The sequence below is a fragment of the Equus quagga genome, chromosome 13 (genome assembly GCF_021613505.1).
Source record: "Equus quagga isolate Etosha38 chromosome 13, UCLA_HA_Equagga_1.0, whole genome shotgun sequence".
Classification (NCBI taxonomy): domain Eukaryota; kingdom Metazoa; phylum Chordata; class Mammalia; order Perissodactyla; family Equidae; genus Equus; species Equus quagga.
Genome location: NC_060279.1, coordinates 81,320,907 through 81,346,122, shown reverse-complemented (window position 1 = coordinate 81,346,122; position 25,216 = coordinate 81,320,907). Strand labels below are relative to the sequence as shown.

The 25,216-nt window shown below is 42.4% G+C and overlaps 1 protein-coding gene and 1 pseudogene across 1 annotated transcript in view; both read left to right on the top strand.

Moving 5' to 3' along the window:
* LOC124250993 (zinc finger protein 814-like) overlaps positions 1-4,261 on the top strand; it is a 27,910-nt gene extending 23,649 nt beyond the window's left edge. The window contains exon 4 of the mRNA XM_046683367.1: positions 44-4,261. Within this exon, the coding sequence (XP_046539323.1) occupies positions 44-675 (632 nt within the window). The 3' untranslated portion in view covers positions 676-4,261. The remainder of the gene's footprint in view (positions 1-43) is intronic.
* Positions 4,262-17,607: 13,346 nt separating this feature from the next.
* On the top strand, positions 17,608-21,682 carry LOC124250992 (vomeronasal type-1 receptor 1-like; annotated as a pseudogene).
* Positions 21,683-25,216: the final 3,534 nt, after the last annotated feature.

Genomic DNA, 25,216 nt, shown 5'->3' with positions numbered 1-25,216 from the left:
TTTGAGTGCAGTGAATGTGGGAAATCCTTTCAGGATAGATCACAATTTAGTAACCACCAGAGAGCTCACACGGGAGAAAGGCCTTATGAGTGCAATGAATGTGGGAAGTCCTTTAGCCAAAGATCTTCCTTCTCAATGCACCAGAAAATTCATAATAGAGAAAGGTCTTATGAGTGCAGTGAATGTGGGAAATCTTTTACGTCTTCCTCTGGGCTTGGTTATCATCAGAGAGTTCACTCAGGAGAAAGGCCTTATAAGTGCAGTGAATGTGGGAAATCTTTTATCTTTAGCTCCAAACTCCGTTACCACCAGAGAGTTCATACAGGAGAAAGGCCTTATGTATGCAGTGAATGTGGGAAATCTTTTATGAGTAGTGCCAACCTTTCTTATCATCTAAGAGTTCACACAGGAGAAAGGCCTTATGAATGCAGTGAGTGTGAGAAATCTTTTACTTCTAGTTCAGCTCTCCGTTATCATCAGAGAGTTCACAGAGGAGAAAGGCCTTATGAGTGCAGTGAATGTGGGAAATCTTTTACCTGTAGCTCCAACCTCCGTTATCATCAGAGAGTTCACACTGGAGAAAGACCTTATGAGTGCACTGAATGTGGGAAGTATTTCATGCAAAAATTTACCCTCTCTCAACATCGGAGAGTTCACCATAGACAAATGCCTTAGATGGGCAGGGAATGTGCAGTTTCTTTTTCAGTGGAATGACACCAGTGGAAACTCGGTGAGGAGCCATCTCTTCAAATTTATTTTCATACATCTAAACAGGCACAGTGGGGAGACTTCCCATAAATTTCGGTTATGTGGGAAGCTTATGTAAATATGTTGCCCTTTCTAACTTATCCAAGGCTCTTTCTAGATTTATGTCACTCCTAGTTTCTGTGGCCACAGCATTTCACTTGTACCTCCCGGCAGGTCCACACAGTGTGCGTCAGTCACCACCCCAGTGTGCTCAGGGGAGCTGACCTCTGTTCTCCCATGTATTAGAGCAAGTTAGGAGTCACCTGAGCCCTCAGGGGTCAGCTTTCCCTCTGCCTTGACTACCTTGCTCATGGACCTGGGTCACTGTTGGCCCAAAGAATACCATGAGTTGGGCTGGCAACTTGCAGAGAATGACTGACTTTTTCAGGACGTGTAGTTGCATGTGATACTTGGGATGAATTGTTTCAGCTTCCAAGTCACAAACTCCAGCTGCCTGCTGCACATTGCTTTGTCTTGTACAATATTGAAGCCTTTTAGTTTAAATTCTCTTTAATCTTAGGTGTTCTATTTACTCTGTGGGGTAGTTCGTAAACAAATTCAGACTCTACAAGCATGAAGGGGTGAACAAGTTTTAAGGGGTCTCAAACTTTGAGGAGAGACCGTATGATGGCAGAAAATAACGTGCCACTTTTGAGTAAATTTCCGTTGCTCCCACAGCCTCCTAGGGAAGACTGCAGGGCTTTCTGGTCCTCATTTGAGGCCTGAATGCTGTGATTCAGGAGCCTCAGTGATGACCCTGATGAGAGGGTTGGTGTGAGAACCTCAAGTGCATCTGAGGGCAACGTGAATTTTTTTGCTTCCTCATAGGAGGTCTCACAGGGGACGTCAGCACTGTGGAGGGGATATCTTCCCCAGATCTACAAAGGGCCATTTGGCCTGGTGTCCACAGTTCATTGGGTGAGGGTCATTGGTTGTAAGACCATTGGGTCCAGGGGAACTGTAATTGGTAGAGAAACACTGGCTTAGCAAGGAGTGGAGGAAACTGCAGCCAGCTAGATGGAATATGCCTCTTCTGAAAGTGCATCCAGAAGTGGTTCTGTGACAGTGACTGTGCAGCATGAGTTTGTACACAAATCTCAGGATCTCTAGGCAAGTTTATCTTGTGTAGCTGAAGTCACTGCCTGAGAATGTAATAAAAATAATTGAAAAGTTTTGTGGATTTCTGTAGCCTCTCAGTGATGTTCACTTGAAGGCCATTACTGCATAGGCAAGGAAAAGAGAAAAAGGGGATCTGAGGTTGAGTGATGTGGCTCTTGTGACCCAGGCAGTGTTCCTGTTGACTTGGGTGGCAGTATCCTTAATTGTTGCCCACATTTGCTGCCACTGAAGGAAGACTGACCCCCAGAGGGTACAAGGAAAGAGTGGGTGGAGTCACTATTGTGTTGCTAGTGCAGTTGAGTTAATTTTGACTCCTAGAAACCCTGTGTATAGCAAAGCAGAATCCGGCCCAGTGTTTTTACCCATCCTCTCACTTTTCTGCAGTATATCAAACAGGACTTCTCTGCTATTCATCAGGTTTTTGTGGCCAATTTTTTTGGAAGTGGGTGACCAGGTCCTTCTTTCTAGTCTATCTGGAAGCTCCGCTGAACCCTGTACCACCTTGGGTGACCCTGCTGGTATGTGAAATACTGGTGGCATAGCTTTCTGCATCACAGCAACATACAGCCACCAAAGTATGACAACTGACAGACTGGTGGGGTTCCCTGACGTGGTACGAACCCAGCCCAGCAGTGAGAGCTCTGACTCTTAACTGCTAGACCACCACGATGTAGGGTTGTAAACTTACTTTCCAAAAAGTGTGGGACATAGGGATTTCTCTTGAGCCAATTTTTAAGATTATTGTGTAACTTACATGGACTGCTTATATTTAAAGTGTACAGTTTGCTAAGTTTTGACATAGGTGTGAACCTCTGAAACCATCATCATAGTCCTGAGGATGACTTTTTTTGTCTCGGTATATTTACCTCACATCCTATCATAATCTCTGCTCGACCTTCCCACCTCTCCAGCTACCCATTCACTTACTTTCCTTACAGTAGATACCTTTGCATTTCCTTGAATTTATGATTAGAATCATAAACTGTTTATTCTATTGTTTTTTCTGATTTCGTTTGTTTCATAATTAGAGATTCACCAATGATCCTATATGAGTAGCTCATCTTTTCTTTTGCTGAGTAATATTCTTATATTTTCGTATACCCCTGTTTATCCATTCAGCGGGCTTTTTGGTTATTTCTAGATTTTGACTAATGAAAATAAAGGTGTTACAGACATTTGTGTAAGTTTTTTATGTTTTTTTTTTTTACCTTTTGTCAGTAACGTAGAGGACAGTGTCTGAGTCAGTGGTTAGATGGATGTTTAACTCTTGAAGAAACTGTCAGACCATGATCTAACATGATTTCTTCTTTTTGCTCTCCCTCCCACAGTGTGTGAAAGTTCCATTTCCTCCAAGTCCCTGCCGATTGATACTTGATGTGGTCCTTTAATTTCAGCCATTGTGTGGTGCTATCTCAGTGTCTTAATTGCATTGCCCAAAGGATTCATGATTTTGAGCATTTTTCGTGTCTTTATTTTCCAATTGTTTATTTTTTGTACAATTTATGTTCATCCCATTTGCCTATTTTCTTTCATAGGAGTTATGGCTATTTCCCTTTTGATTTTCAAGTAAGACACTGAAACAACAAACACAAATGAAGGAGTTTTACTCTGTTAAATGTCGTGAGTGACATTTTTCTGTATGGAGTCAGCATTTCTAAATACTGGAAGAAGGTCTCCTCATTGTTTTTCCTCAGACTTTGTGTCACACATAATGTCATGGCCAGAAACACCCTACATGGTTAAGTTTCATCTGCATTATGACCTTATTGTCCATCACTTGAATCCCGGCATTCAGTAATACAGTAAATCTAGCCCTGGTTCGTAGTGTTTGCCAATTTCCCAAGTGTAAGTGCTCCCACCGTGGAAGCAGGATGTGCTCAGAGAAGGAGTGGAAGATTCCACTCGGGTCTGTGGGCTTTGACGGGAAACCAGCCTTGGCGTGTGCGGGACACTCCCCCAGGCCGGGCAGCAGCTGCGGGAAGGCGGGAGGCTGCAGAGGCCTCACACGCAGGTCAGCGGGGAGGGTCCTCCCCGAACGTTGGGGGTCTCAGAGACCTGAGTGGCCTTGCCTTAGCAACGAGGGCTCAGAGCTGACACCTGCGGTTCCAGTGGCTCCTCCAACCCCACCTGGGACCTTGTGAGCGGGTCCCCTTGGACTGCTGTCCATCTCGCCATTGGCCTCCTTCCCTCCGTCCTCACTGCCTGGCGGTCTCCCAGCGGGGTCCCCTGCCAGGCGTTCCCCGCGCTGTGGGCCGCTTCTCCAGGCACCCCGACTCAGGGAGGACTCCTGCCTTCCCACTGGGGCAGCAGCTCCCACGCCCCCGGGACCCTGGACAGACCTTTCCTCTGTGGCGCCACTGCTTCGAGACCCAGGCCACGTGGGACCCGAGGTCGCCTCTGGAGGTGATAGGGGGATGGGCGAGCCAGGCGGGCGCAGGGGGGTCATGGGGGGTGGCAAAAAGACAAGAGATAGCAAGTGTTAGCAAGGCTGTGGAGAAAAGGGAATCCCTGTGCACTGTTTGTGAGAATGTAAATTGGTGCAGCCCACAGAAAAGAGAAGGGAGGTTCCTCAAACAATTAAAAATAGAATTCCATACTACTCAGCAATTCCAATTATGGGTGTAATTCCAAAGGAAATGAACACAGGACATCAAAGCAGTGTCTGCACTCCCATGCTCATTGCAGCATTATTCGCAATATCCGAGATATGGAAAGTACCTAAGTGTGCATCAATGGATGATGAATAAAGATTTGGTATATATGTGTACAATGCAGTATTATGCAGCCATGAGAAAGAAGGAAATCTTGCCATTTGTTACAACATAGATGGATCTTGAGGACATTGTGATAAGTGAAATAAGCCACACAGAGAAAGAAAAATACTGCATGGTATCACTTACATGGTGATTCTTTTTTAAAAAAAAAAAAATGTCAAAGTCATACTCATAGAAACAGAGAGTAGAAGAGTGGTTCCTGGGGCTGAGAGATGGGGGAAATAGGGGAAGTGGGTGAAAGGACACAAACTTTCAGCTATAACAGGACCAAGGTTGGAGGATCCAATGTAAGATGCAGTGAGTATAGTTGATAACACTATATTGCGTAATGGAAATTTGCTAAGGGAATGGAACTGAAATGTTATCACACACACAAATGATAAATAGGTGATGGATGTGTTAATTACCTTGTCAGAGGAATCCTTTCATGATATACACATGTATAAAATCACCAACATACCATGTACACTCTACTATCTTAAAATGTCAATTTTAATTTGAAGCTTAGATTAAAAAATGAAATAAAGATTTTAATGTAAATAAAGTCATAAACCCCAGACATGTTTTTCTTGATCAAACTAACAAATATCAAATCTGTTTGATACTTTCTATTTTTAAATAATCTGCAAGAGTAAAATTCTACGCCCTGAGAGACTTACAGGAAGAGAGTTCCATGAATCATTCAATGAAAGGATGTATCCAAACTTACTCAAATCTTTCAGAGATTCCTGTTCCCCATCTCAATTTATGGTACTAGAATAAATGGTTGTAAAACTTGTTAGTTAAATTCAGCTATGCTTATGGAATGTCATAGAAGGTGAAAGTGTCTTAGGAGTTCTAGAATGGTTTATTATTGGGAAATGCATTGATAGCATTCAACATATTAATGGATTATAAACATCGTGTCACTGTCTTAATAAGTGCAGATACAGTAAAATACAAGTCAATTCATGTTAGGAAAAAAACACCAGGCCATGCATAGAAATATACACCTTTAACTAGTTGACATTTATCAATGAAAACCCTACAATAAACCTGAATTTTAGTAAGAAAATAGAAATTTTGGCTTTTAAATTAGCAAACAAGGCTGTAATTATCTGTGCTTAAATCAAATATTGTACCAGACATTCTAGCTAGGGCTATAACACAGATGAAAAAGAATTAAAATAATTGGAATACCATTTATATACTGTAATTTCTCTCAAATTGTGTGGTTATCTACATAGAAATCTTTCAAAAACTAACATCATGAGTATCTGCAGTATTTATGACAGTTAATCAAGTTTGCCACATACAAAATAAGTATCAAAAAATAAATTACACTTCCAAGTGGAGTGACATCAGCATCATGGCAGAGTGAGCTCTCCTCTTGAACTCTCTCCTCTAAAATACAACCAAAAGGACATTCATACACCGACAGAGGACATTCATACAGCACAAAAGACATCTGAGAGAACCACGCAACCATACATCTGAAGGGGTGGGGCTGGGCCCTCCAGAGGAAGTGGAAGCTAGTCAGGGGGACTTTTTTCTTCCCAATGGCAGCCAGCAACCTTGGGACAGTGGATGGCTCTGAGAGGAATGGGGGGAGGGGTGGCCCTCCACAAGAACACCATTGCTCTCTGAGTTCCCTCACAGCCTGCGGGAAAGCCCCACAGATAGAGGAGACTGAGCTGTTGTGGGTGTGTCTCCATCAAACTAGCATCCCAGGAGAGCAGTTGGTGAAGGCCCAGGGAGAAGACCCTGGGATTGCACAGGAGAAAGGGAGCGCCTCTCCCTCTGCCAGGCAGATCAGTGGGAGCTCTTCACAGAGAGAGTGGTGGTGGCTGGGGGAGGCATGCAGGTGAGGTGCCACCCAGCACTTTAGCCATGTGATCACCCAGAGCACCACACAGAGAGAAAAGCAGCAGCTGCACGAGGTGCACAGATTTAAGAAAGTGCCCCTTCCCCTGCCCAGTACTCCAGCTCCATTATTGCCCAGAGCACTGCACAGAGAGAAAAGTAGCAGCTGGGGGATGCACGCACATGAAAGAAAGCACCCATTCCCCACTCAGCACTCCATCTTTTTCATCACCCAGAGTGCTGTGCAGAGAGAGAGGCGGCAGCTGGGGGAGGTGTGGTGAGAGAAAGCACCCCTTCCCCAGCCAGGCACTCCAGCCCTGTGAACAGCCAGAGCTCTGCACAGAGAGAAAAGGAATGGTTGGGGGAAGCTCAGGTGAAAGAAAGCACCCATCCCCCGCCAGACTCTCTAGGTCTGTCATCTGTCAGAGCATCACACAGAGAGAAAAGGAATCAGCGGCTGGAGCTGGGGAGCCATGGATCATGCTGGGCCCAGAATACACAGTGCTTGATCCCCACCCAGTGGTGGCAGGTGGAAACTGTGACCAGATAATAACACTATACGGAGGCAACAATCCATGCCATCAAGCAGTATGAAAAATGTATATTAATTCTCCAGACCAGGAGGAAACTGATAATTACCCAGAAAACAACCCTGCAGACACAGAAATTCATAACTTAAATGACAAAGAATTCAAAGTAGCTATAATAAAAATACTCAACAAGTTACAAGAAAGCACAGAAAGACAAATCAACGAATTCAGGAACTTCTTCACAAAGAGATTGAAACTATAAAGGAGAACCAATCAGAATTGTTGGAGATGAAAAGCACAATGGATGAGATTAAGGAAAATCTGGATTCTCTAAACAACAGAGCTGACATTATGGAGGACCGAGTTAGCAACTTAGAGGACAGAAATATAGAAATGCTTCAGATGGAGAAGAGAGAACTAAGACCTAAACGAAATGAAGAAACTCTCAGAGAAATATCTGACTCAATTAGGAAATGCAACATAGGGATTATAGATATTCAAGAGGGTGAAGAGAAGGAGAATGGGGCAGAAAGCTTGTGCAAAGAAATAATAATGGAGAACTTCCCAAACCTGAGGAAAGAGCTGGAAATACAAGTGAATGAAAGCAATAGATGTTCTCATTACATCAATGTAAAAAGACCTACTGCAAGGCGTATAGTTGTAATGCTGGCAAAAGTCAACACTAAGGGCAGCAAGGCAGAAGAAAATAACTTACAAAGGAACACCTATCAGGCTTTCAACTGATTTCTGAGCAGAACCCTTACTAGGCTAGGAGAGAGTGGAATGATATATTCCAAATTCTGAAAGGCAAAGACTTTATCAGCCAAGAGTACTCTATCCAGCAAAAATATCCTTCAGATGTGACAGAGACATAGAAACTTCCCAGATGAACAAAAGCTAAGGGAGTTCATCATCGCAAGACCTGACTTACAAGAAATCCTCAAGAAGGCCCCCTTACCTGGGGGAAAAAAAATAGGAAAGGGGCTACAAAGTCCTGAGCAAGGAGATGAATAGGTAGGCAATAATCAGGAAATGAAAGCTCTCTATCAGATCAGGTTATTAAACATTTAACTTTAACATTAAGGATAAAGAGAAGGAAAACGCCAAAATAAAAATAATCTCATTATTTTAACCACAAACTCACAGCGCGAGATAGAATAAGATATGACAAAAATAACTTAGAAGGGGAAGAGGAAAGGGATGGAATTGGCACAGTCTAAGGAAATAAGAGGCTATCAGAAAATGGACTATCTCATTTACAAGATTTTTTTATACAAACCTAATGGTAATCACTAAAAAAATAATTAGAACAGAGAAATATATGATAAACAAGGAGAAAATGAAGAAAACCATCATGGAAAACTACCTAACCAAATTGGTAGTCTGAAATACATGGGACAAGAAACAAAGGAAATGCAGAAGAACCGGACAATGAGTTATAAGATGGCACTATTAAGCCCTCATATATCAGTAATCACTCTAAATGTAAATGGATTGAATTCTCCAATCAAAAGACACAGAGTGGCAGGATGGATTAAAGAACAAGACCCAACAGTATACTGCTTCCAGGAAACACATCCCAGATCCAAAGACAAACACAGGCTTAGAGTGAAAAGATGGAAGACAGTACTCCATGCTAATGGCAAAGAAAAGTAAGCAGGTGTTGTCATACTTATATTAGACAGAGTAGACTTCAAGATAAAACAGATAAAGAGAGACTAAGAGGGGCAGTATATAAGGGACACTCCACAAAGAAGACATAACACTTATATATGCACCCAACACAGGAGTACCAAAATACATAAAGCAACTATTAACAAACCTAAAAGGAGATGTTAATGACAACACAATAATAGTAGGGGACCTCAACACCCCCCTTACATCAATGGATAGATCATCCAGACAAAAATCAACAAGGAAATAGTGGAATTAAACAAAAAACTAGACCAGATGGACTTAATAGATGTATTTGGAACACTCCATCCAAAAACAGCAGAATATATATTTTTCTCAAGTGCACATGGAACATTCAAAGGATAGACCATATAATGGTAAACAAGGCAAGCCTCAATAAATTTAAGAAGATTGAAATCATATCTAGTATCATTTCTGACCATAATGCTATGAAACTAGAAATAAACTACAAGAAAAATGCTGGGAAAGGAACAAAAATGTGGAGACTAAACAACATGCTACTGAACAACGAGTGGATCATCGAAGAAATAAATGGAAAATCAGAAAATATTTGGAGACAAATGTGAATGAAAACACACCATACCAACTCATATGGGATATAGCAAAAGCAGTCCTAAGACGGAAATTTATAGCAATACAGGCCCACCTTAACAAACAAGAAAAAGCTCCAATAAGCAATCTTAAACTACACCTAAAGAATTAGAAAATGAAGAACAAACAAAGCTCAAACTCAGCAGAAGGAGGGAAATAATAAAAATCAGAGCAGAAATAAATAAAACTGAAACATAAAAAGACCGTAGAAAGGATCAATGAAACAAAGAGCTGGTTCACTGAAAAAATGAACAAAACTGAAAAACCCTTACCAAGACTTACTAAGAAAAAAAGAGAGAAGGCTCAAATAAATAAAATTAGAACTGAAAAAGGAGAAATTACAAAGGATACCACAAAAACACAAAAGACTATAAGAGGATATTATGAAAAACTATATTCCAACAAACTGGACAATCTAGAAGAAATGGATGCATTCTTAAACTCTTACAACCTCCCAAAACTGAATCAAGAAGAGATAGAGGGGCCAGCCCCATGGCCGAGTGGTTAAGTTCACGCACTCCACTTTGGTGGCCCAGGGTTTCACCGGTTTGGATCCTGGGCACAGACATGGCACCGCTCATCAAGCCATGCTGAAATAGTATCCCACATGCCACAACTAGAAGGACCCACAACTAAAAGGAAAAATACACAACTATGTACCAGGGGGCTTTGGGGAGAAAAAGGAAAAATAAACTCTTTAAAAAAAAAAAAAAAAAAGAAGAAATAGAGACTCTGAATAGACAGATCACAAGTAAAGAGATTGAAACAGTAATCAAAAACTTCCCAAAAAATAAGACTCCAGGACCAGACAGCTTCTCTGGAGAATTCTACCAACCATTCAAAGAAGATTTATTACCCATCCTTCTCAACTATTTCAAAAAATAAATTACACTTCCACAAATGAGAATCATAAGGCCAAAAGGGAAATTTTTAAACAATGTTATTTGCCTTTTAGCCAAACACAATACTCAGGATAAAATTAACAAAATATTTGTGTGGTGGAGACTGCAAATTTTCTGCTAACATTGCTTCTCCCCTTCCTGGGCCTGAGCCTGCCCACTCACATTCCTGTCTTTCCTTCTGGATGGGTCGTGAGATTTCTGTTGTGGGTGCAGTAGGATCAAAGGAAACGTGGCAGTACCCATCCCTGGATCTCAGGGTGTTGGCCTGGCCTCCCCCATGCTCTCAGCTGAGAGCCATCTGACACGCTGCCCAGTACACTGCCCCAGAGTCCAGCCGTGCAGCGGCACCAAAATGCCCGTCAAGCCAGTGCCCTCTCTTGAAAGTGAATTCTTTATCAGCCATCAGTCTTTCCCAGCTCATGCCACTTGGACTGGCCAGAGTCACCCCAAGGCAACATCTGCAAAACACAGGAAATCCTCATTATTGGTAAACACAGAGCCAGTGAAAATTGTCACTGAACCAAGGGGTTGGGGACTCCTGTCCAGGATTAGCAATCACTAGCTCTGTGTCCTGATGTATACAGAGCTCACTGTTGTTGTCTAGTGCCTCGATATATATGACTAGGAACTGGCCAACACATGGTGTTTAATCATTCATTCATTCATTTCTTGAATAAATGTGAAAAAGCCTGGCAGCTTTATTCTATACTAGTTGAATATGGAAACACACCAGATCTTCTGAAATAAATGGATAAACAAAATGTGTTATGTCCATAGAATGAGATACTACTCAGCAACAATAAGGAGTTAACTATTGCTAAATGCCACAGGATGAAGGAGTCTCAAGAACATCATGCTAAATAAAATAAGCCAAACACAGGGTATATATTCCATTTGTATAACATTTTTGAAAAGGTAACAGAAACTAATGACAGAAATCAAATCAGTGGCCATCTGGGGCTGGGGGACATTGACAGTGGGATACGAGGAATGTCGAGGGAGACGGGAAGGTTCTATGTTTTGATTACGGTGGTGGCTACTCGAGTGCAAACATTTGTCAAAACTCAATGAATTCTATACTTCAAATGGGTGCACTTTATTGTTTTTAAGTCGTGCTTCAATGAAGTGGGAGAAAACTCTTAGCTTGTTTAAATGGTCACCAGAACCAACAGCCTAAGCTTCTCAGTGTCCAAAATGGGACACAGTCACAGAGAGGACTACCTCTGTGTGGGAGAGGGGAAGGGACTTGCCCAAGGTCACACAAATTGGAATGCAGGTCTCCTGACACCCAAGCAGGGTTTCCCTCACACTCCTGCCTCCCAGGTGAAGGCCGTGTCTGCCTTCCCTGAGCGAACATGGGCACATCCTCCAAAGACAAGTCCTGGGTCAGGGGCCACAGGGCACGGTTCACTCTCACCTCCAGGTGACCATAATGCCTGATCTGCTGGTCGACTTGTCCAGTAGTTTGCATCGCGAGGATAAGCTTGGCCTGCCACGGTGGGGACGGAAGGAGAGTCGCCCCCCAAGGCTGATCTCTGCAGGGGCTGAGAGACAGAGACCCTGAGTGTCTTCAAGGAAGCCTGAGGGGCACTGAAAAGAGTCAGGAGAGTTCAGATGTCCTGATTTCTCCAAGTTAGAATTTTTCTTTTCTCTTGAATTCTCAAGGAGAGAACCTCACCTGTCAGGTAAGTTCTTCATTTTCTTGAGCTCATTGGACCATGACAGGTCCCCAGAGGGAAAAGTGAGTCTGTGAAAGAACTTACAAAGAGAGGGTGGGACGTCCACTTGTCCTTGGAGGAGGCTAGGAATTAGGTGAGTGAAAGAATTCATTACTTTTGCCGTTGTCTATTGTTGCATAAAAACATGACACCAAACATTAGTGGTTTAAAATATCAAACAATGCCTTAGCTCTCATAATTTTGGGGTCAGGAAATCAAACAGGGCTCAGCTGGGTGAGCCTACTCTTCCCCGTGGCATCAATGGCAATCACTTGGCGATACTCGGGTGCTGTGTGGGTTGGTTTAGAGTGTCTGGGATGACTTCACTCACGTTGCTGTGCCTTCTTATAGATGGCTGGAAGGCTGGGCTCAGTGGGAACTTTCAATCAGGGCGCTTACACATAGGTAGACTTTTTTTTTTTTTAAGTGCCCATGGGGGACTTTTTGCCTCTGGCATTTTGTTTTTGTTTTTGTTTTAGAAAGATTAGCCCTGAGCTAACTACTGCCAGTCCTCCTCTTTTTGCTGGGGAAGACTGGCTCTGAGCTAACATCCAAGCCTATCTTCTTCTACTTTATATGTGGGACGCCTACCACAGAATGGCTTGCCAAGTGGTGCCATGTCCGCACCCAGGATCCGAACCAGCGAACCCCAGGCCGCCAAAGCAGAACGTGCCACCAGGCCAGCTCCCCCAGCACCATTTATTGAAGATGCTTGCCTTTCTCCATTGTATGTTCTTGGCTCCTTTGTCAAAGATTAACTGTCCATAAATGTGTGGTTTTATTTCTGGGCTTTCAATTCTGTCCCATTGATCTGTGTGTGTTTTTGTACCAGGACCATGCTGTTTTGATTACTATAGCTTTTTAATATATTTGGAAGTCATGGATGGCAATGCCACCAGCTTTGTTCTTGTTTCTCAGGATTGCTTTGGCTATTTGGGGTCTTTTGTTGCTCCATATGAATTTTAAGATTCTTTGTTCTATTTCTGTGAAGAATGTCATTGGGATTCTGATTCTGATTGTGTTGAATCTGTAGATTGCTTTGCGTAGTATGGATATTTTAACTATGTTTATTCTTTGGATCCATGTGCATGGAATATCTTTCCATTTCTTTATGTCATTATGAATTTCTTTCAGTAATGTCTTATAATTTTCTTTGTATAGATCTTTCACCTCCTTGGTTAGATTTGTTCCTATATATTTTTCTTTTTGTTGCGTTTGTAAATGAGATTGTATTCTTGAGTTCTTGTTCTGTTAGTTCGTTATTAGAGTATAGAAATGCTACTGATTTTTGTAAGTTGACTTTGTACACTGCAACTTTGCTCTAGTTGTTGATTATTTCTAATAGTTTTCTGATGGATTCTTTAGGATTTCTATATATATAAAATCATGTCATCTGCAAACAGTGAGGGTTTCACTTCCTCTGTGCCTATTTGGATTCCTTTAGTTTCTTTTTCTTGCCTAATTGCTCTGGCCAAAACCTCTAGTAGTATATTGAATAAGAGTGGTGAGAGTGGGCACCCTTGTCTTGTTCCTCTTCTCAGAGAGATGGTTTTCAGTTTTTCCCCATTGAGTGTGATGTTGGCTGTGGGTTTGTCATATATGACCTTTATCATATTGAGGTACTTTCCTTCTATACCCATTTTATTGAGAGTTTTTATCATGAACAGATGTTGGATCTTGTCAAATTCTTTCTCTGCATCTGTGGAGATTATCATGTGGTTTTTGTTTCTCATTTTCTTAATGTGGTATATCACATTGACTGATTTGCACATGTTGAAGCATCCATGTGTCCCTGGTACGAATCCCACCTGATCATGCTGTATGATCTTTTTAAGGTATTGCTGTATTTGGTTTGCCAATATTTTGTTGAGGAGTTTTGCATCTATGTTCATCAGCAATATTGGCCTGTAACTTTCCTTCTTTGTGTTGTCCTTATCTGGCTTTGGTATCAGGGTGATGTTGGCCTTGTAGAATATCTTAGGAATATTCCCATCTTCCTCAATTTTTTGGAATAGTTTGAGAAGAATAGGTAATAAATCTTCTTTGAATGTTTGGTAGAATTCTCCTGAGAAGCTGTCTGGTCCTGAGCTTTTATTTTTGGGGAGGGTTTTAATAACTGTTTCAATCTCATGTGATTGGCCTATTCACATTCTCTATTTCTTCTTCATTCAGTTTTGGGAGGTTGTAAGAGTCTAAGAATGCATCCATTTCTTCTAGATTGTCCAGTTTGTTGGCATATAGTTTTTCATAATATTCTCTTATAATCTTTTGTATTTCTGTGGTATCCATTGTAATTTCTCCTCTTTCATTTCTAATTTTATTTATTTGAGCCTTCTCTCTTTTTTTCTTAGTGAGTCTAGCTAAGGGTTTGTCTATTTTGTTTATCTTCTCAAAGAACCAGCTCCTTGTTTCATTGATCCTTTCTACAGTCTTTTTTGTTTCAATTTCATTTATTTCTGCTCTAATTTTTATTATGTCCTTCTTTCTGCTGAGTTTGACCTTTATTTATTGTTCATTTTCTAATTCTGTTAGGTGTAGTTTAAGATTGCTTATTGGAGCTTTTTCTTGTTTGTCAAGGTGGGCCTGTATTGCTATAAATTTCCCTCTTATGACCGCTTTTACTGCATCCCATATGAGTTGGTATGGTGTGTTTTCAGTCTCATTTGTCTCCATATATTTTTTGATTTCTCCTTTTATTTCTTCGACTACCCATTTGTTTTTCAGTAACAGGTTGCTTAGTCTTCACATTTTTATTCCTTTCCCAGCTTTTTTCTTGTAATTGATGTCTAGTTTCATAGCATTATGGTCAGAGAAGATAGTAGATATGATTTCAATCTTTTTAAATTTACTGAGATTTTCCTTCTTTGCGAATATATGGTCTATCGTGAGAATGTTCCATGTGAATTGAGAAGAATGTATTCTCTGCTGTTTTGGGATGGGGTCCTCTCTCTCTATATGTATCTATTAAGTTCATCTGGTCTAGTATTTCATTTAATTCCACTATCTCCTTGTTGACTTTTTATCTGGATGATCTAAAAATTAAGGATATATTTTTTAAAACAATCTAGATTTGATGGCATGGTAACACAAATGTTGACAAAAAGTTAGAAGTGGGAACAACCACCCATTTCCTTGGGCCTTGCATCCTGCATTTTACAGTTCTGCCTGTGTTGCTGGCCTCTTTCCTTTGATTTGAATAAGGAAGGCATTTAAATTTTTCAACCTGGCTTCTGAAAATGATAGAATATAGTAATATAAAGAGACTTCAATTCACCATAACACTGAAAATTGCAGGCCAAGTGACGCACAGTAAACAATTGTGGCACCCAGGAGAAAGAAAATGTTGCAGCAAATAGAGAACAAGATCTCCATGTTTGTTAAATGTTGAGATAATAATTTTTAAACACTAATATGGAAATTTCCAGCTATCCACAAAGGATGGGGAGGTAAATAATAGACCATGTGGATGTACCACCCAGCTCCACCAGGACCAATCCAGGGCTCAACTCATTTCCTGTCAAATTGTGCCCAGTTCTCCTCCAGGAATTACTTAAGTTCAAGCAAATCCTAGCAGCCATATAATTGCATCTCTGAATACATCATTGATTTCTCTAAAAGACAAACACACTTTTCTTTTTCTTAATTACTGGATCTTATCCTCCATAAACATATTAATTCTTCAATACCATCAGATATCAAGTCATCGTTCAAATTCACCAGAGTGTTTAGTAAATATTCACAATATTTTTGTTTGAATCTGCATCCAACCAGTTTTCTAATCCTTGTATCATATTTCTATGTAACTTGATTTTGTTATATTTTGCAGATACCCTCCCTCTTTTATCTTGAAATATTTTGTTTCCTGAAAGAGGGCATTAATCATATGGAACTTTTGTTATTCTGATGTGGCCTACTGCCTCTTTGAGGTATCTTTTAACATGACATTTTTGACCCATAATTCCATAAGCAGATAGTTATTCTCCCTAATTTGACATTCAAGTAGACTCATTCATAGGTGTTCATGTCTACTTCTGTCTACTTCTTTTTGCATCACATGAAAATACAATATACACTTGTCTCTATTTTTGTGACATTATGATCCGTGTAATCAGGAGGTTCCTGTATCATCAGCCAGATCCATCCAGTAGGATATTCACCACTGACTGCCTCCTAAGGAGTTTGGCAACCACTGAGGTTCAGTGGCTGTATGGTCAGGGTAAGGGTGACCCAGGTCAGTCCTCCCTTTGCCTCTGATGGGTGGAAACCATCTACTGAGAAGAGAGTTCCTGAGGAATAGTTCTGAGAGAAAAGAAAGGTCTTGATCCTTCCTCTTTATTTCTAATTTTTCATGGTGGCGATTTGGTTCTTTACTATTCCCCAGCTGCGAGGATTATTTTGTTGTGTTTTTAGCAGTATCAAACATATAGGTTTACATATATTCATTTGTTTTAATAATTAAAAATATTACCTGGTGCCATAAATGTCCCACCCTTTGCCAGTGGGACTCCTTCATGCCAACCTTTCTGTTCTGTTCCCATGAACCTGGTGGTCTTTGGTGGCCCCTCTGCTTTCTTGTGCAGGAAGCTTCCGAGCTCCTCCCCCGCACTGCCTGCTCTAGATGTGGATCCAGCAGTTTCTTCAGGAAGCTGGAGTTGCTTTCAGTCAAGACGGTATTTAAAGACCATATATATATACTATATATGTGCATGCATAAAATTTGGAAATGAATTACCCATTATACCTAATCACAATTTTATTACTTAAACATTTTACTTTTATTTTGTTCAATTATCAGTGCAGAACATATACTCACATAATTCTGCTTAAAATTCAGTGGAAATAAGTCCTCTTTGCTTGGTTAAACCCTAGTTTGGAACAATTACGTTCTTTTCGTTATTTTTTTAGATTTTCTCTTTAGGTTTATGAATTATATTTGAAAATACTTTTGACAATTTATATATGTGAGAAAAATACGTGTAAACTTCTAAACCAAATGAAGATACATTCATAGCAGTGGGGCTTCGTCCTGTCTCCTCAGCAGTTTCCTCTCTTCCTCCCAGGTACCCATTTTTAGAGATTTTAAAATTTATCCTTCCATTTTTTAGATATAAAAATATAGACATGCACACAAAAACATATCAAGGTATATTTCTCTCTGGTTCTTAGTAAAATAAAGCTAATGGCACAGGATGTCCTGAGCCTTTCTTTTGTTTCTTTGCACGTCACAGTATGTCCCATCAGGGCGACAGTGAAGAGAATGTCCTCACTGTGTCCACAGAGGCCTGGGTTCCAGCGGGGGAGGCGCCGGGATTCCTTCCATCCCGCACTGAGTGAAGCTGGGTGGGTTCCAGTCCTTGTTGTTACAAATGATGCTGCAAGAAACAGATTTGTGGTTCTGAAAGGCCTGTTCTTCATGTTCATTTGTTGCCCTTATTCTTTGTTCCTATTATTGTCTTCCTAGCTTTTTCTCCCTTTTGTGGTTTTAATTGAGCATTTTTTATTATCTCATTTTCTCTCCTTTCTTAGCATTCCAGCTATATGTCTTTTTTGGGGGGTGGGGGCAAGATTAGCCCTGAGCTAACTGCTGCCAATCCTCCTCTTTTTGCTGAGGAAGACTGGCCCTGAGGTAACATGTGTGCCCATCTTCTACTTTATATATGGGACACCTGCCACAGCATGGCTTGCTTATCGGTGCCATGTCTGCACCTGGGATCCGAACTGGCGAACCCTGGGCCACCAAAGCAGAACGTGCTCACTTAACCACTGCGCCACCAGGCCGGCCTCTCAGTTATACTTCTTTCCTTACCTTTTTTAGTTGTTGCCCTAGAGCTAGCAATCAACATTGACTACTAACTGAGGGGATTTTTTTTTCAGTATTTACTGTGTGAATCTGGTCGAGTGCCTGGAGTAAATCTCTCAATATTGGGGGCTCCCTTATGACTGGGCCCCTGGAGTCTCTAACTCTCAGAGTTGTCGGCACTGAGCCTCCAGCAATTCACCAATTACAGTTCAGGTTTCCCAGCCCGGCACTGGTTCCCATGGCAGCTTCTGCTCTTCAGTTTCTCTGCTCCGCTGGTCCATGACTCTGTGTGTTCATTCATATGTCTCTCAAACTCAGAGGCAGAGTTTTGCTGTGTGTCCTACCCTCTCTTATGGGTCCAAGAAGAGTTGTTGGTTTTCTGGTCTGGTTAGCTTTTACTTTCTGTGAGGTCGGTGTGGCTACTTCCAAGCTCCTTATACGCAGAACCAGAAACCAGAAGTCATCCTTCATGTTCAGATTCACTGGGAATAATGGTTTTTTTGAGAAAGGACACTTCCTGGGTGTAATGAGAATAACCAAATTTTCTCTTTCAGTCTCCAGGTTCCTCTGATATAAATAAAATCAAACTGCATCATCTCTACATGGACGGATGGGTTTCTATTAGCTTAAGTTGGGGTCTTACCTTCCTCACTCAGACTGGTGCTGGAATCCTTGCAAATTGTTCACTCCTTTGTCTTTATAATGTTACTTTGCTCAATGCACACGTCTTGAGACCCACAGAGCTGATTCTCAACCAGCTGATCTTAGCTAACAACTTAGTTCTTTTCTCTAAAGGGGATCCCTCAGACAGTGGTGGCTTTTGGATTGAAATCTTTTCTCAGTGATGCTGGATGTAAATTTGTCTTCTATTTACACAGAGTGGCCAGAGGCGTTTCCCTCAGTACCACCTGCCTCCTCAGTGGCTTCCAGGCCATTAAGCTTTGCCCCAGTTTCTCTGGGTGGTTGGAGCACAGAGTGAGATGCACAATGTTCATTGGCTTCTGCTGTTCCATCTGCTGCATCCTACGTCTCTTGTTAAATATGGTGATTACTGTGAATGTAATTGGCCCAAAGAACAGTAAAAACACGAGTGTGGAAAACATTTACAGATACTGTTCATTACGCATTCCTGAGAGACTGGTATTCTGTGTATCTGCAGTCATTTACACCTCCACTGATGGTGTGTGTTTGGGTCTCATGGTCTGGACCAGTGGCTCCATGGTCCTTGTCCTGCCCAGGCACAAGCTGCAAGTCCAACACATTCACCGCAACAGACTTTCCCCCAGACCCGCCCATGAGGCCAGAGCCACACGCACCATCATGATTCTGGTGAGCATGTTTGTCTCCTTGCACTCTTTAGTGGGTATTCTGTCATTTTGGATGACCCAACTTGAGAACCCACACCCCTGGCTGATGAACACCTCTGTCTTGGTGTCTTTCGGCTTCCCAACATTCAGCCCCTTTGTGTTCCTTTTCAGTGATACCCACATGTCAGAGTTTTGCTTTGTCTGCTGGACAAAGAACACAAATGCTCCAAGCTTGATCTCTGGGCCATAAGTTCCCTCCAGAACATCCTACCATTTATTGGAGTGCTTTTCTCAACATTTGTGGGCTTATATACAGGACTCAGATTCACTATTGAATAAAAATTCTAACAACTATGACCTCATAATTCTTAGTGGACTGCCAAAAGATGGACTTGGTATAAATAATCACTCAAATGTATGGCAGTTCCTGAAAATATTGGACTGAGAATTACCATATGACCCGGCAATTCCACTATACCGAAAATAATGGAAAGCAGTGACTCAAACAGATATTTGTACCCCAGTGTTCACAGGAGCCTTATTCACAATAGCCAAATGTGAAACAACCCAATGTCCATGGATGGATGAATGGATAAACAAAATGTGGAATATACATACAGTCGGATATTATTAAGCATTAAAAATGAATTAAATTCTGACACATGTTACAACATGGGTGGACTTTGAAGCTATTATCCTAAGTAAAATAAGCTAGACAAGAAAAGACAAATATTGTATGATTCTGTTTGTATGAGGGATCTAGAGTAGTCAAACTCGTAGAGACACAAAGTAGAGGACTAGTTGCCAGGGGCTGAGGGGAGAGGGGAATGGGGATGTTTGTCTCCCGAGTTTGGAGGCTCAGTTTGGGGTGATGTAAAAGTTCTGGAGATGGATAGTGCTGAGCGTTGCACAACAACGTGAATGTACTTGATGCCTCGGAATTCTATACCTAAAATGGTTAAGATGGCCAACGTTATGGTCTGTCTATTTTACCTCCATAATAAATGTAAAAGTAATAATGATTACTACAAGATGACTTTCTGAAACGGTAGTGGTGTTCACTACTGAAATTTGAGAATTTCATGATAATGCCATGTCAAGAATTTTCAGTGATTTGGAGTTCTGAGGTCGAAACTGGGGGGAAATGTAATTATAAACAAAATCTCTGATGACCCACAAAACTTGCCCCACACAAGTAGAAAACAGTTATCTTGTTGAATAAGCATGAAACCAGGATGTGATGCGCATCATGGGCAACCCACTAAAGAGACCGCAAGGTCAGTAAGAACTCTCAGCCTTGTGCATAGTCAGGCAGATACAACCCAGGATCACATGTTCTTAAGATTAACAATAACAAGACCTCAGGTAAGATGACTTGACAGCACCATTTGTCACACACAGTCCATCTTAAATTCACCTCGTAATTAGAGTGGACCTTGGTGTTTGCCAATTGCTTTTATCCTAAGGAAAAATAAACGTCTCATGTCTTTATGGCAGGATGGAATTTTGTAAGTTGGACCCAGGCTCCTGCTGAAGTTAGGCTCCTACTGTCCTATGGAGACTGGGAGACGTGACGTGCGATTTTCCGGTGATTACGTTTCAGAGATATCCAAGGTCTTCAAGGAAAAGTTTCCTGGGTTGTAAAATTGGTATGAGGCTTAATTAGCTTTAAAAAGTATTTGTATATATCTCCAAGGGGCAGAGGAAGAATTCACAGTTACAGGTTTTCTAAAGCAAATACTCTAAGAAATGTGTTGGGTGGGTGGAGTGGCTGTCCCTTTTTCCTCAGGGATATTTTTTTCTTTTTCAGATTTGTATTTACCCTTACAAAACTCACTGCTGATCTGAACTGTAAGCTGACACCCAAAAGATTTATTTGCATTTTCTAAGCATATCGGGTAAAGGTCCTTTCAAATGAAGAGAAAAATCCTAGGAATATCCTAATTGTGGAGGTTTATGAAGACTTCAAAGAACTGAAGGGAGTTTAAGAATAGTGTCTGTTTGTGTGTGTGTGTGTGTGTGTGTATACGCGCCCGTTTGAAAGAAAGCACAAGAAGTCATGATCATTTCTTCCACCAGTTCGTCACGGACTCACCAAACAACAGAAACTTTCCACAGGAAGCAGGATGGGTCACTGAGTGTTTCTTCATGGGGGTCATGTGATCAGGCTTCTTTTAAAAAATTCTATTTGAAATCAATTTGCTTTATTGCTCATTATATTAACCCACCATTAAACTTCTGATTCAAGTACTAAAGATATATTTTGGATTTTTTTAATGAAATGAAAACAATTTTTCGAAAAATTTTACAGTCATTGGCACATAATGGCAACTTTCAAATAGCTGAATTTTTGTTTCTTCCTTATTATCCATATTTAAATAATTGTGTGTCTTTTATCATGATTAACTTATGAACATACTGGGCTGTTGAAAAGTCATCTTATCTGTGGCTAAATGTACAATGTGTGGCTAAATGTAGTCCTGTGATGTCTGCTTTACACAAAACTGATTTGAAAATTAATTTTGTTTGATTTTTAATATTTACTCATGTAAATTACGGGTTAATGTCAGTAAATATGAAGCACATAATTGTCTAAATAGCATTTCAATGCAGTATATTTAGGTAACATGGATGATACAAATGATAAATCATGCTAATGTAAGTTACATTTCTTATCTCTAATAAACTCAAGTGCAACATTATTTCCCATAGTGAGGGCTGTTTCTTTCAACATTAGTCTATGTTCCAATAGTGAATTGAGAATCTGTGTGTTTTCCTGGAAGATTTAATCTCATAGTTTAGTAGTTTTCACAGGCACGAGCTGTACTAAGTGCTCCGTGGCTTACCTAGATGGCCTCTGAATGGGATGCCATTACTTTGAAATGTTGAATCTTTTCATTGTTTTCACAAATACTGACTTTGGAATCTGGCCTAACTCAAGATCCTCAAAATTATCTGTTGTTCACGTATTGCATTTTTCAAAAGCACACATATGATGTGAGGATTTTTTTGTGCCTCTGACGGTGTCCCATGTCTGTTAGAATCCAAAACTTCACTCGAATTTGTCTAAGTGTAAACCAAGTTCCACTTTGAGAATGGGTTTTTGAAACTCTCACAGTCACTTTTCTTTTCTTCACGTGTGTTGAAGGTTCTGGCTTTGATAGAGTAACAGGGTCTGAGTCACACCCTGCACAGTGGAGAGCGGATTCTGTATGGGGCTGTGGGAGGAGGCAGGGAGCCCAGGAGGAGGCCGTTGCAATAGTCCAGCTGAGTGTTGATGGATCAGAGTGGTAGCTGTGCAGGAGGGAGATGCGTTTGGATTCTGCGTCCATGTTTTTAGAAGGACCAAGTGGATTCTTGGATGTTTTCTGTGAGGGAGGAGTCAGGGATGACCCAAGGGTTTTTGGTCCTAGCAGCTGAAGGGATGGAAGTTGCATAAACTGGGATAGGAAGCTGGTGGTAAACTAATTTTCACTGTGAATATGAGTTTTGTTTTGGCCCCGTGAAGAGTCTGAAGTGTTTTAGAGAATTGTGAGTGAAGTCATAAAGTGGGGATCTGGACACACAGGTCTGGAAATCTGCGGAGGGATTCATGCTGGAGACATCCACAAGTGGTGGCTATTATGCGGGCCACGGTGGAACTCTGGATCACATTTACGAGGGGGGAGTTATGTCACGGTGGTAATGCTATTAGCAGGTCTAGAAGAAGTGGGTGGTGCTGAGGACTGGGTCTCTTCCTCGGGCACATGGTTGAGGGTTGGGGGCACAAGCACAGATGAGGGAGATTAGTGGTCATGAAGAGGGTAGGTGGGTGGGGAGGATGGTCTGGCAGGTGACCAATGCTCCCACAGGATGAGTGGACATGAGATGGATGCAGAGTCGTAGGAGTAATTGAGACAAGATGACACTGAGTCTGGGTTGCTTATTCACTTCTGTATGGAATCAACAGAACTGTGTAGTGAGCTTTGTTGGGGTCTGAGGTGTTTCAGTCTTGCTGGTGGATAAGGTCAGGCACAAGGGTCATTATCTGTGAGAGTCACTACACCTGTCATGGGGACCAGTGGGGCTGGGATTTAAATGAAGTTTTGGTAGAGAGTGGCAGGTTGTGGCTGCTGTGGGGACAGCAAGTTAGCACAGAAGTGGCAGAGGGTCATGGGGTCTCAAACTCACATGTGGTACTGAGTGGCACATATTGAAGAAGGGATCAGGGCCAGGTGGAGAGGCCTCCAAAGCAGCGTTCAGGGCTTTCCCTGGCATTTGGATCCATAAGAGGTGGGGGGTTGTGCTGGATCGTGTGTGAATTTGTCAAGCACTCTCTGGATGCCATGTACCAGGTCCATGAGTTGGTCCGGGGAGATGCCTATGGGGTGGGGCAGGGAGGTGGTGGTGGCTGTTGGAGGGTGACTCTGGTGTCTGGACATGTGAGAGAGATGGTCTACAGAATGATGTGCACATCGAGAGGAAGTGTGAGCTGATGGCCCCAGGGCCTTCCTGTTGGGGACTGAGGTGGAACTGAGAAGCCGGGTTGCCTTGTGTCTGGGAGTCATGATCTTGGGGGCCCCAGGGTTATTGCTTGGCAGGAGGGGTTGGGGCCTGCAGTCCAGGCCCACTCCTTAGACAGAGTCTATCTGCCCTCCTGCCTCTTGTTGCTGAGGGCTGAGCAGGGTGTTCATGGGACCACGAGGAGAGCGTGGGCATCAGTGGCACCAAGGACTGGCATCTCTTCTGAGATGCTGAGCTCTGGAGGAAGGTGAGTATGGACGTGGGTCCTCAGAGATGCTGATCCTCATCTTCTCTGTCCCCATCATGACAGGATGCTATGACACGTGAGGATATGCTTGTGTATTTCTGGGGCTCCTTGATGAGGGTCAAAGACACTTGTACCACGAGGTGATTCTGAAGAATTGTCACCTATATCCTTGTATCCTCCCGGGGCAAGGCACTCACACCCTCCCCAGTGACCTGGTCTAGGCTAGGCATCCCCACTCCCCGAGTCGTGCTTTCCTCAGGGGGTGCTCCGTCCTTCTCCCATCAGGACCACGGGCACTGCTTCCTTCCCCCTTTCCCTCGGAAGGTGCTGGGGTTGATAGGGCTGGGTTGCTTGCACTGGCCTCTCCCCTCCCCTGCAGCCCCATCTCTGTTGCCCTGAAGCCCCATAGGGAAAGATTCTGGATGAGAAGTTTACAGTGAGCTTAATGGAGCCTAGTTTGCTTGCCTCTGCCTGGCCAGTGACTGTGTCCAGATGCATGGCGCCTCTGTACCCCAGGTTTCTCCCTTCCTTTAGCTGATATTTTCTCCTGCTGGTTTGTGCCAGGAAGTACCTACATTCTCATGGTCACTACTTTCCTGGACCATGAGCTGTTTTTGAAGACCTCCTGCGTGGTTTTCTTTGTAGCATGTAGACCTTTTTCCTGTGGTCTGTTATGTGCTGAGTTGGTCTGGGCCAGTGCTGCCCACTCACTTGTTTGGTCTTTCAATCAGTACTTGTGTCCTCCATGTCCCATGTAGCTGCCAAACTAGAGCCCAGGGGAAGAGTCCTCTGTGCTTCACAGGATAGACATGACACCAGCCATGGCAGGGCGGGCTCAGAGGGCACCTGGCCCTGATGAGTGGTAGCTGGGGAGGGTATGACAGCAGGCTCATGTTCATATCATACCAGGAGCCTGTCCTGTTCAACCAGAGTTTTGATGCCACTGCCAGTGGCCACACCCCATTTCTACCTTTCCTTCCCCATATTGACACTTTGCCAACTTGTCAATTCTACTACTCGTCATTTCCTGTGTGACTTCCAGCCCAGGGGTAACCTGCACCTCTCTGGACTCCGCATCTGACCCGTTTCTCTCACCACTCCTTCTGCAGGGCTCTCCACCACTGGCCCTCACATGTTGTTCAGCGGGCCGTGAACATATCCTTAGATTGACCTTGAACTCCTGCTACTGTTGCAATTGGGTTTTCCTGGGCTTTGACAGGCCTCTGCACAGCCTTAGGTGTATCCAGCACACAAGTTCCTGTGAAAGCCTTTGGTGGAGGAAGGAGTTATAGATCTGACTTGTCTCCCTGTGCAACACCCTGTCCTTGTGTCCTTTTCCTGGTGAAGCCTCTACCATTCTGTGACCTTATAGGCCCATTAATGCACAAGAAGACCCCACTCCCACTTCTTGAAAAGCATCCCATAGACTCATTCCTGGATG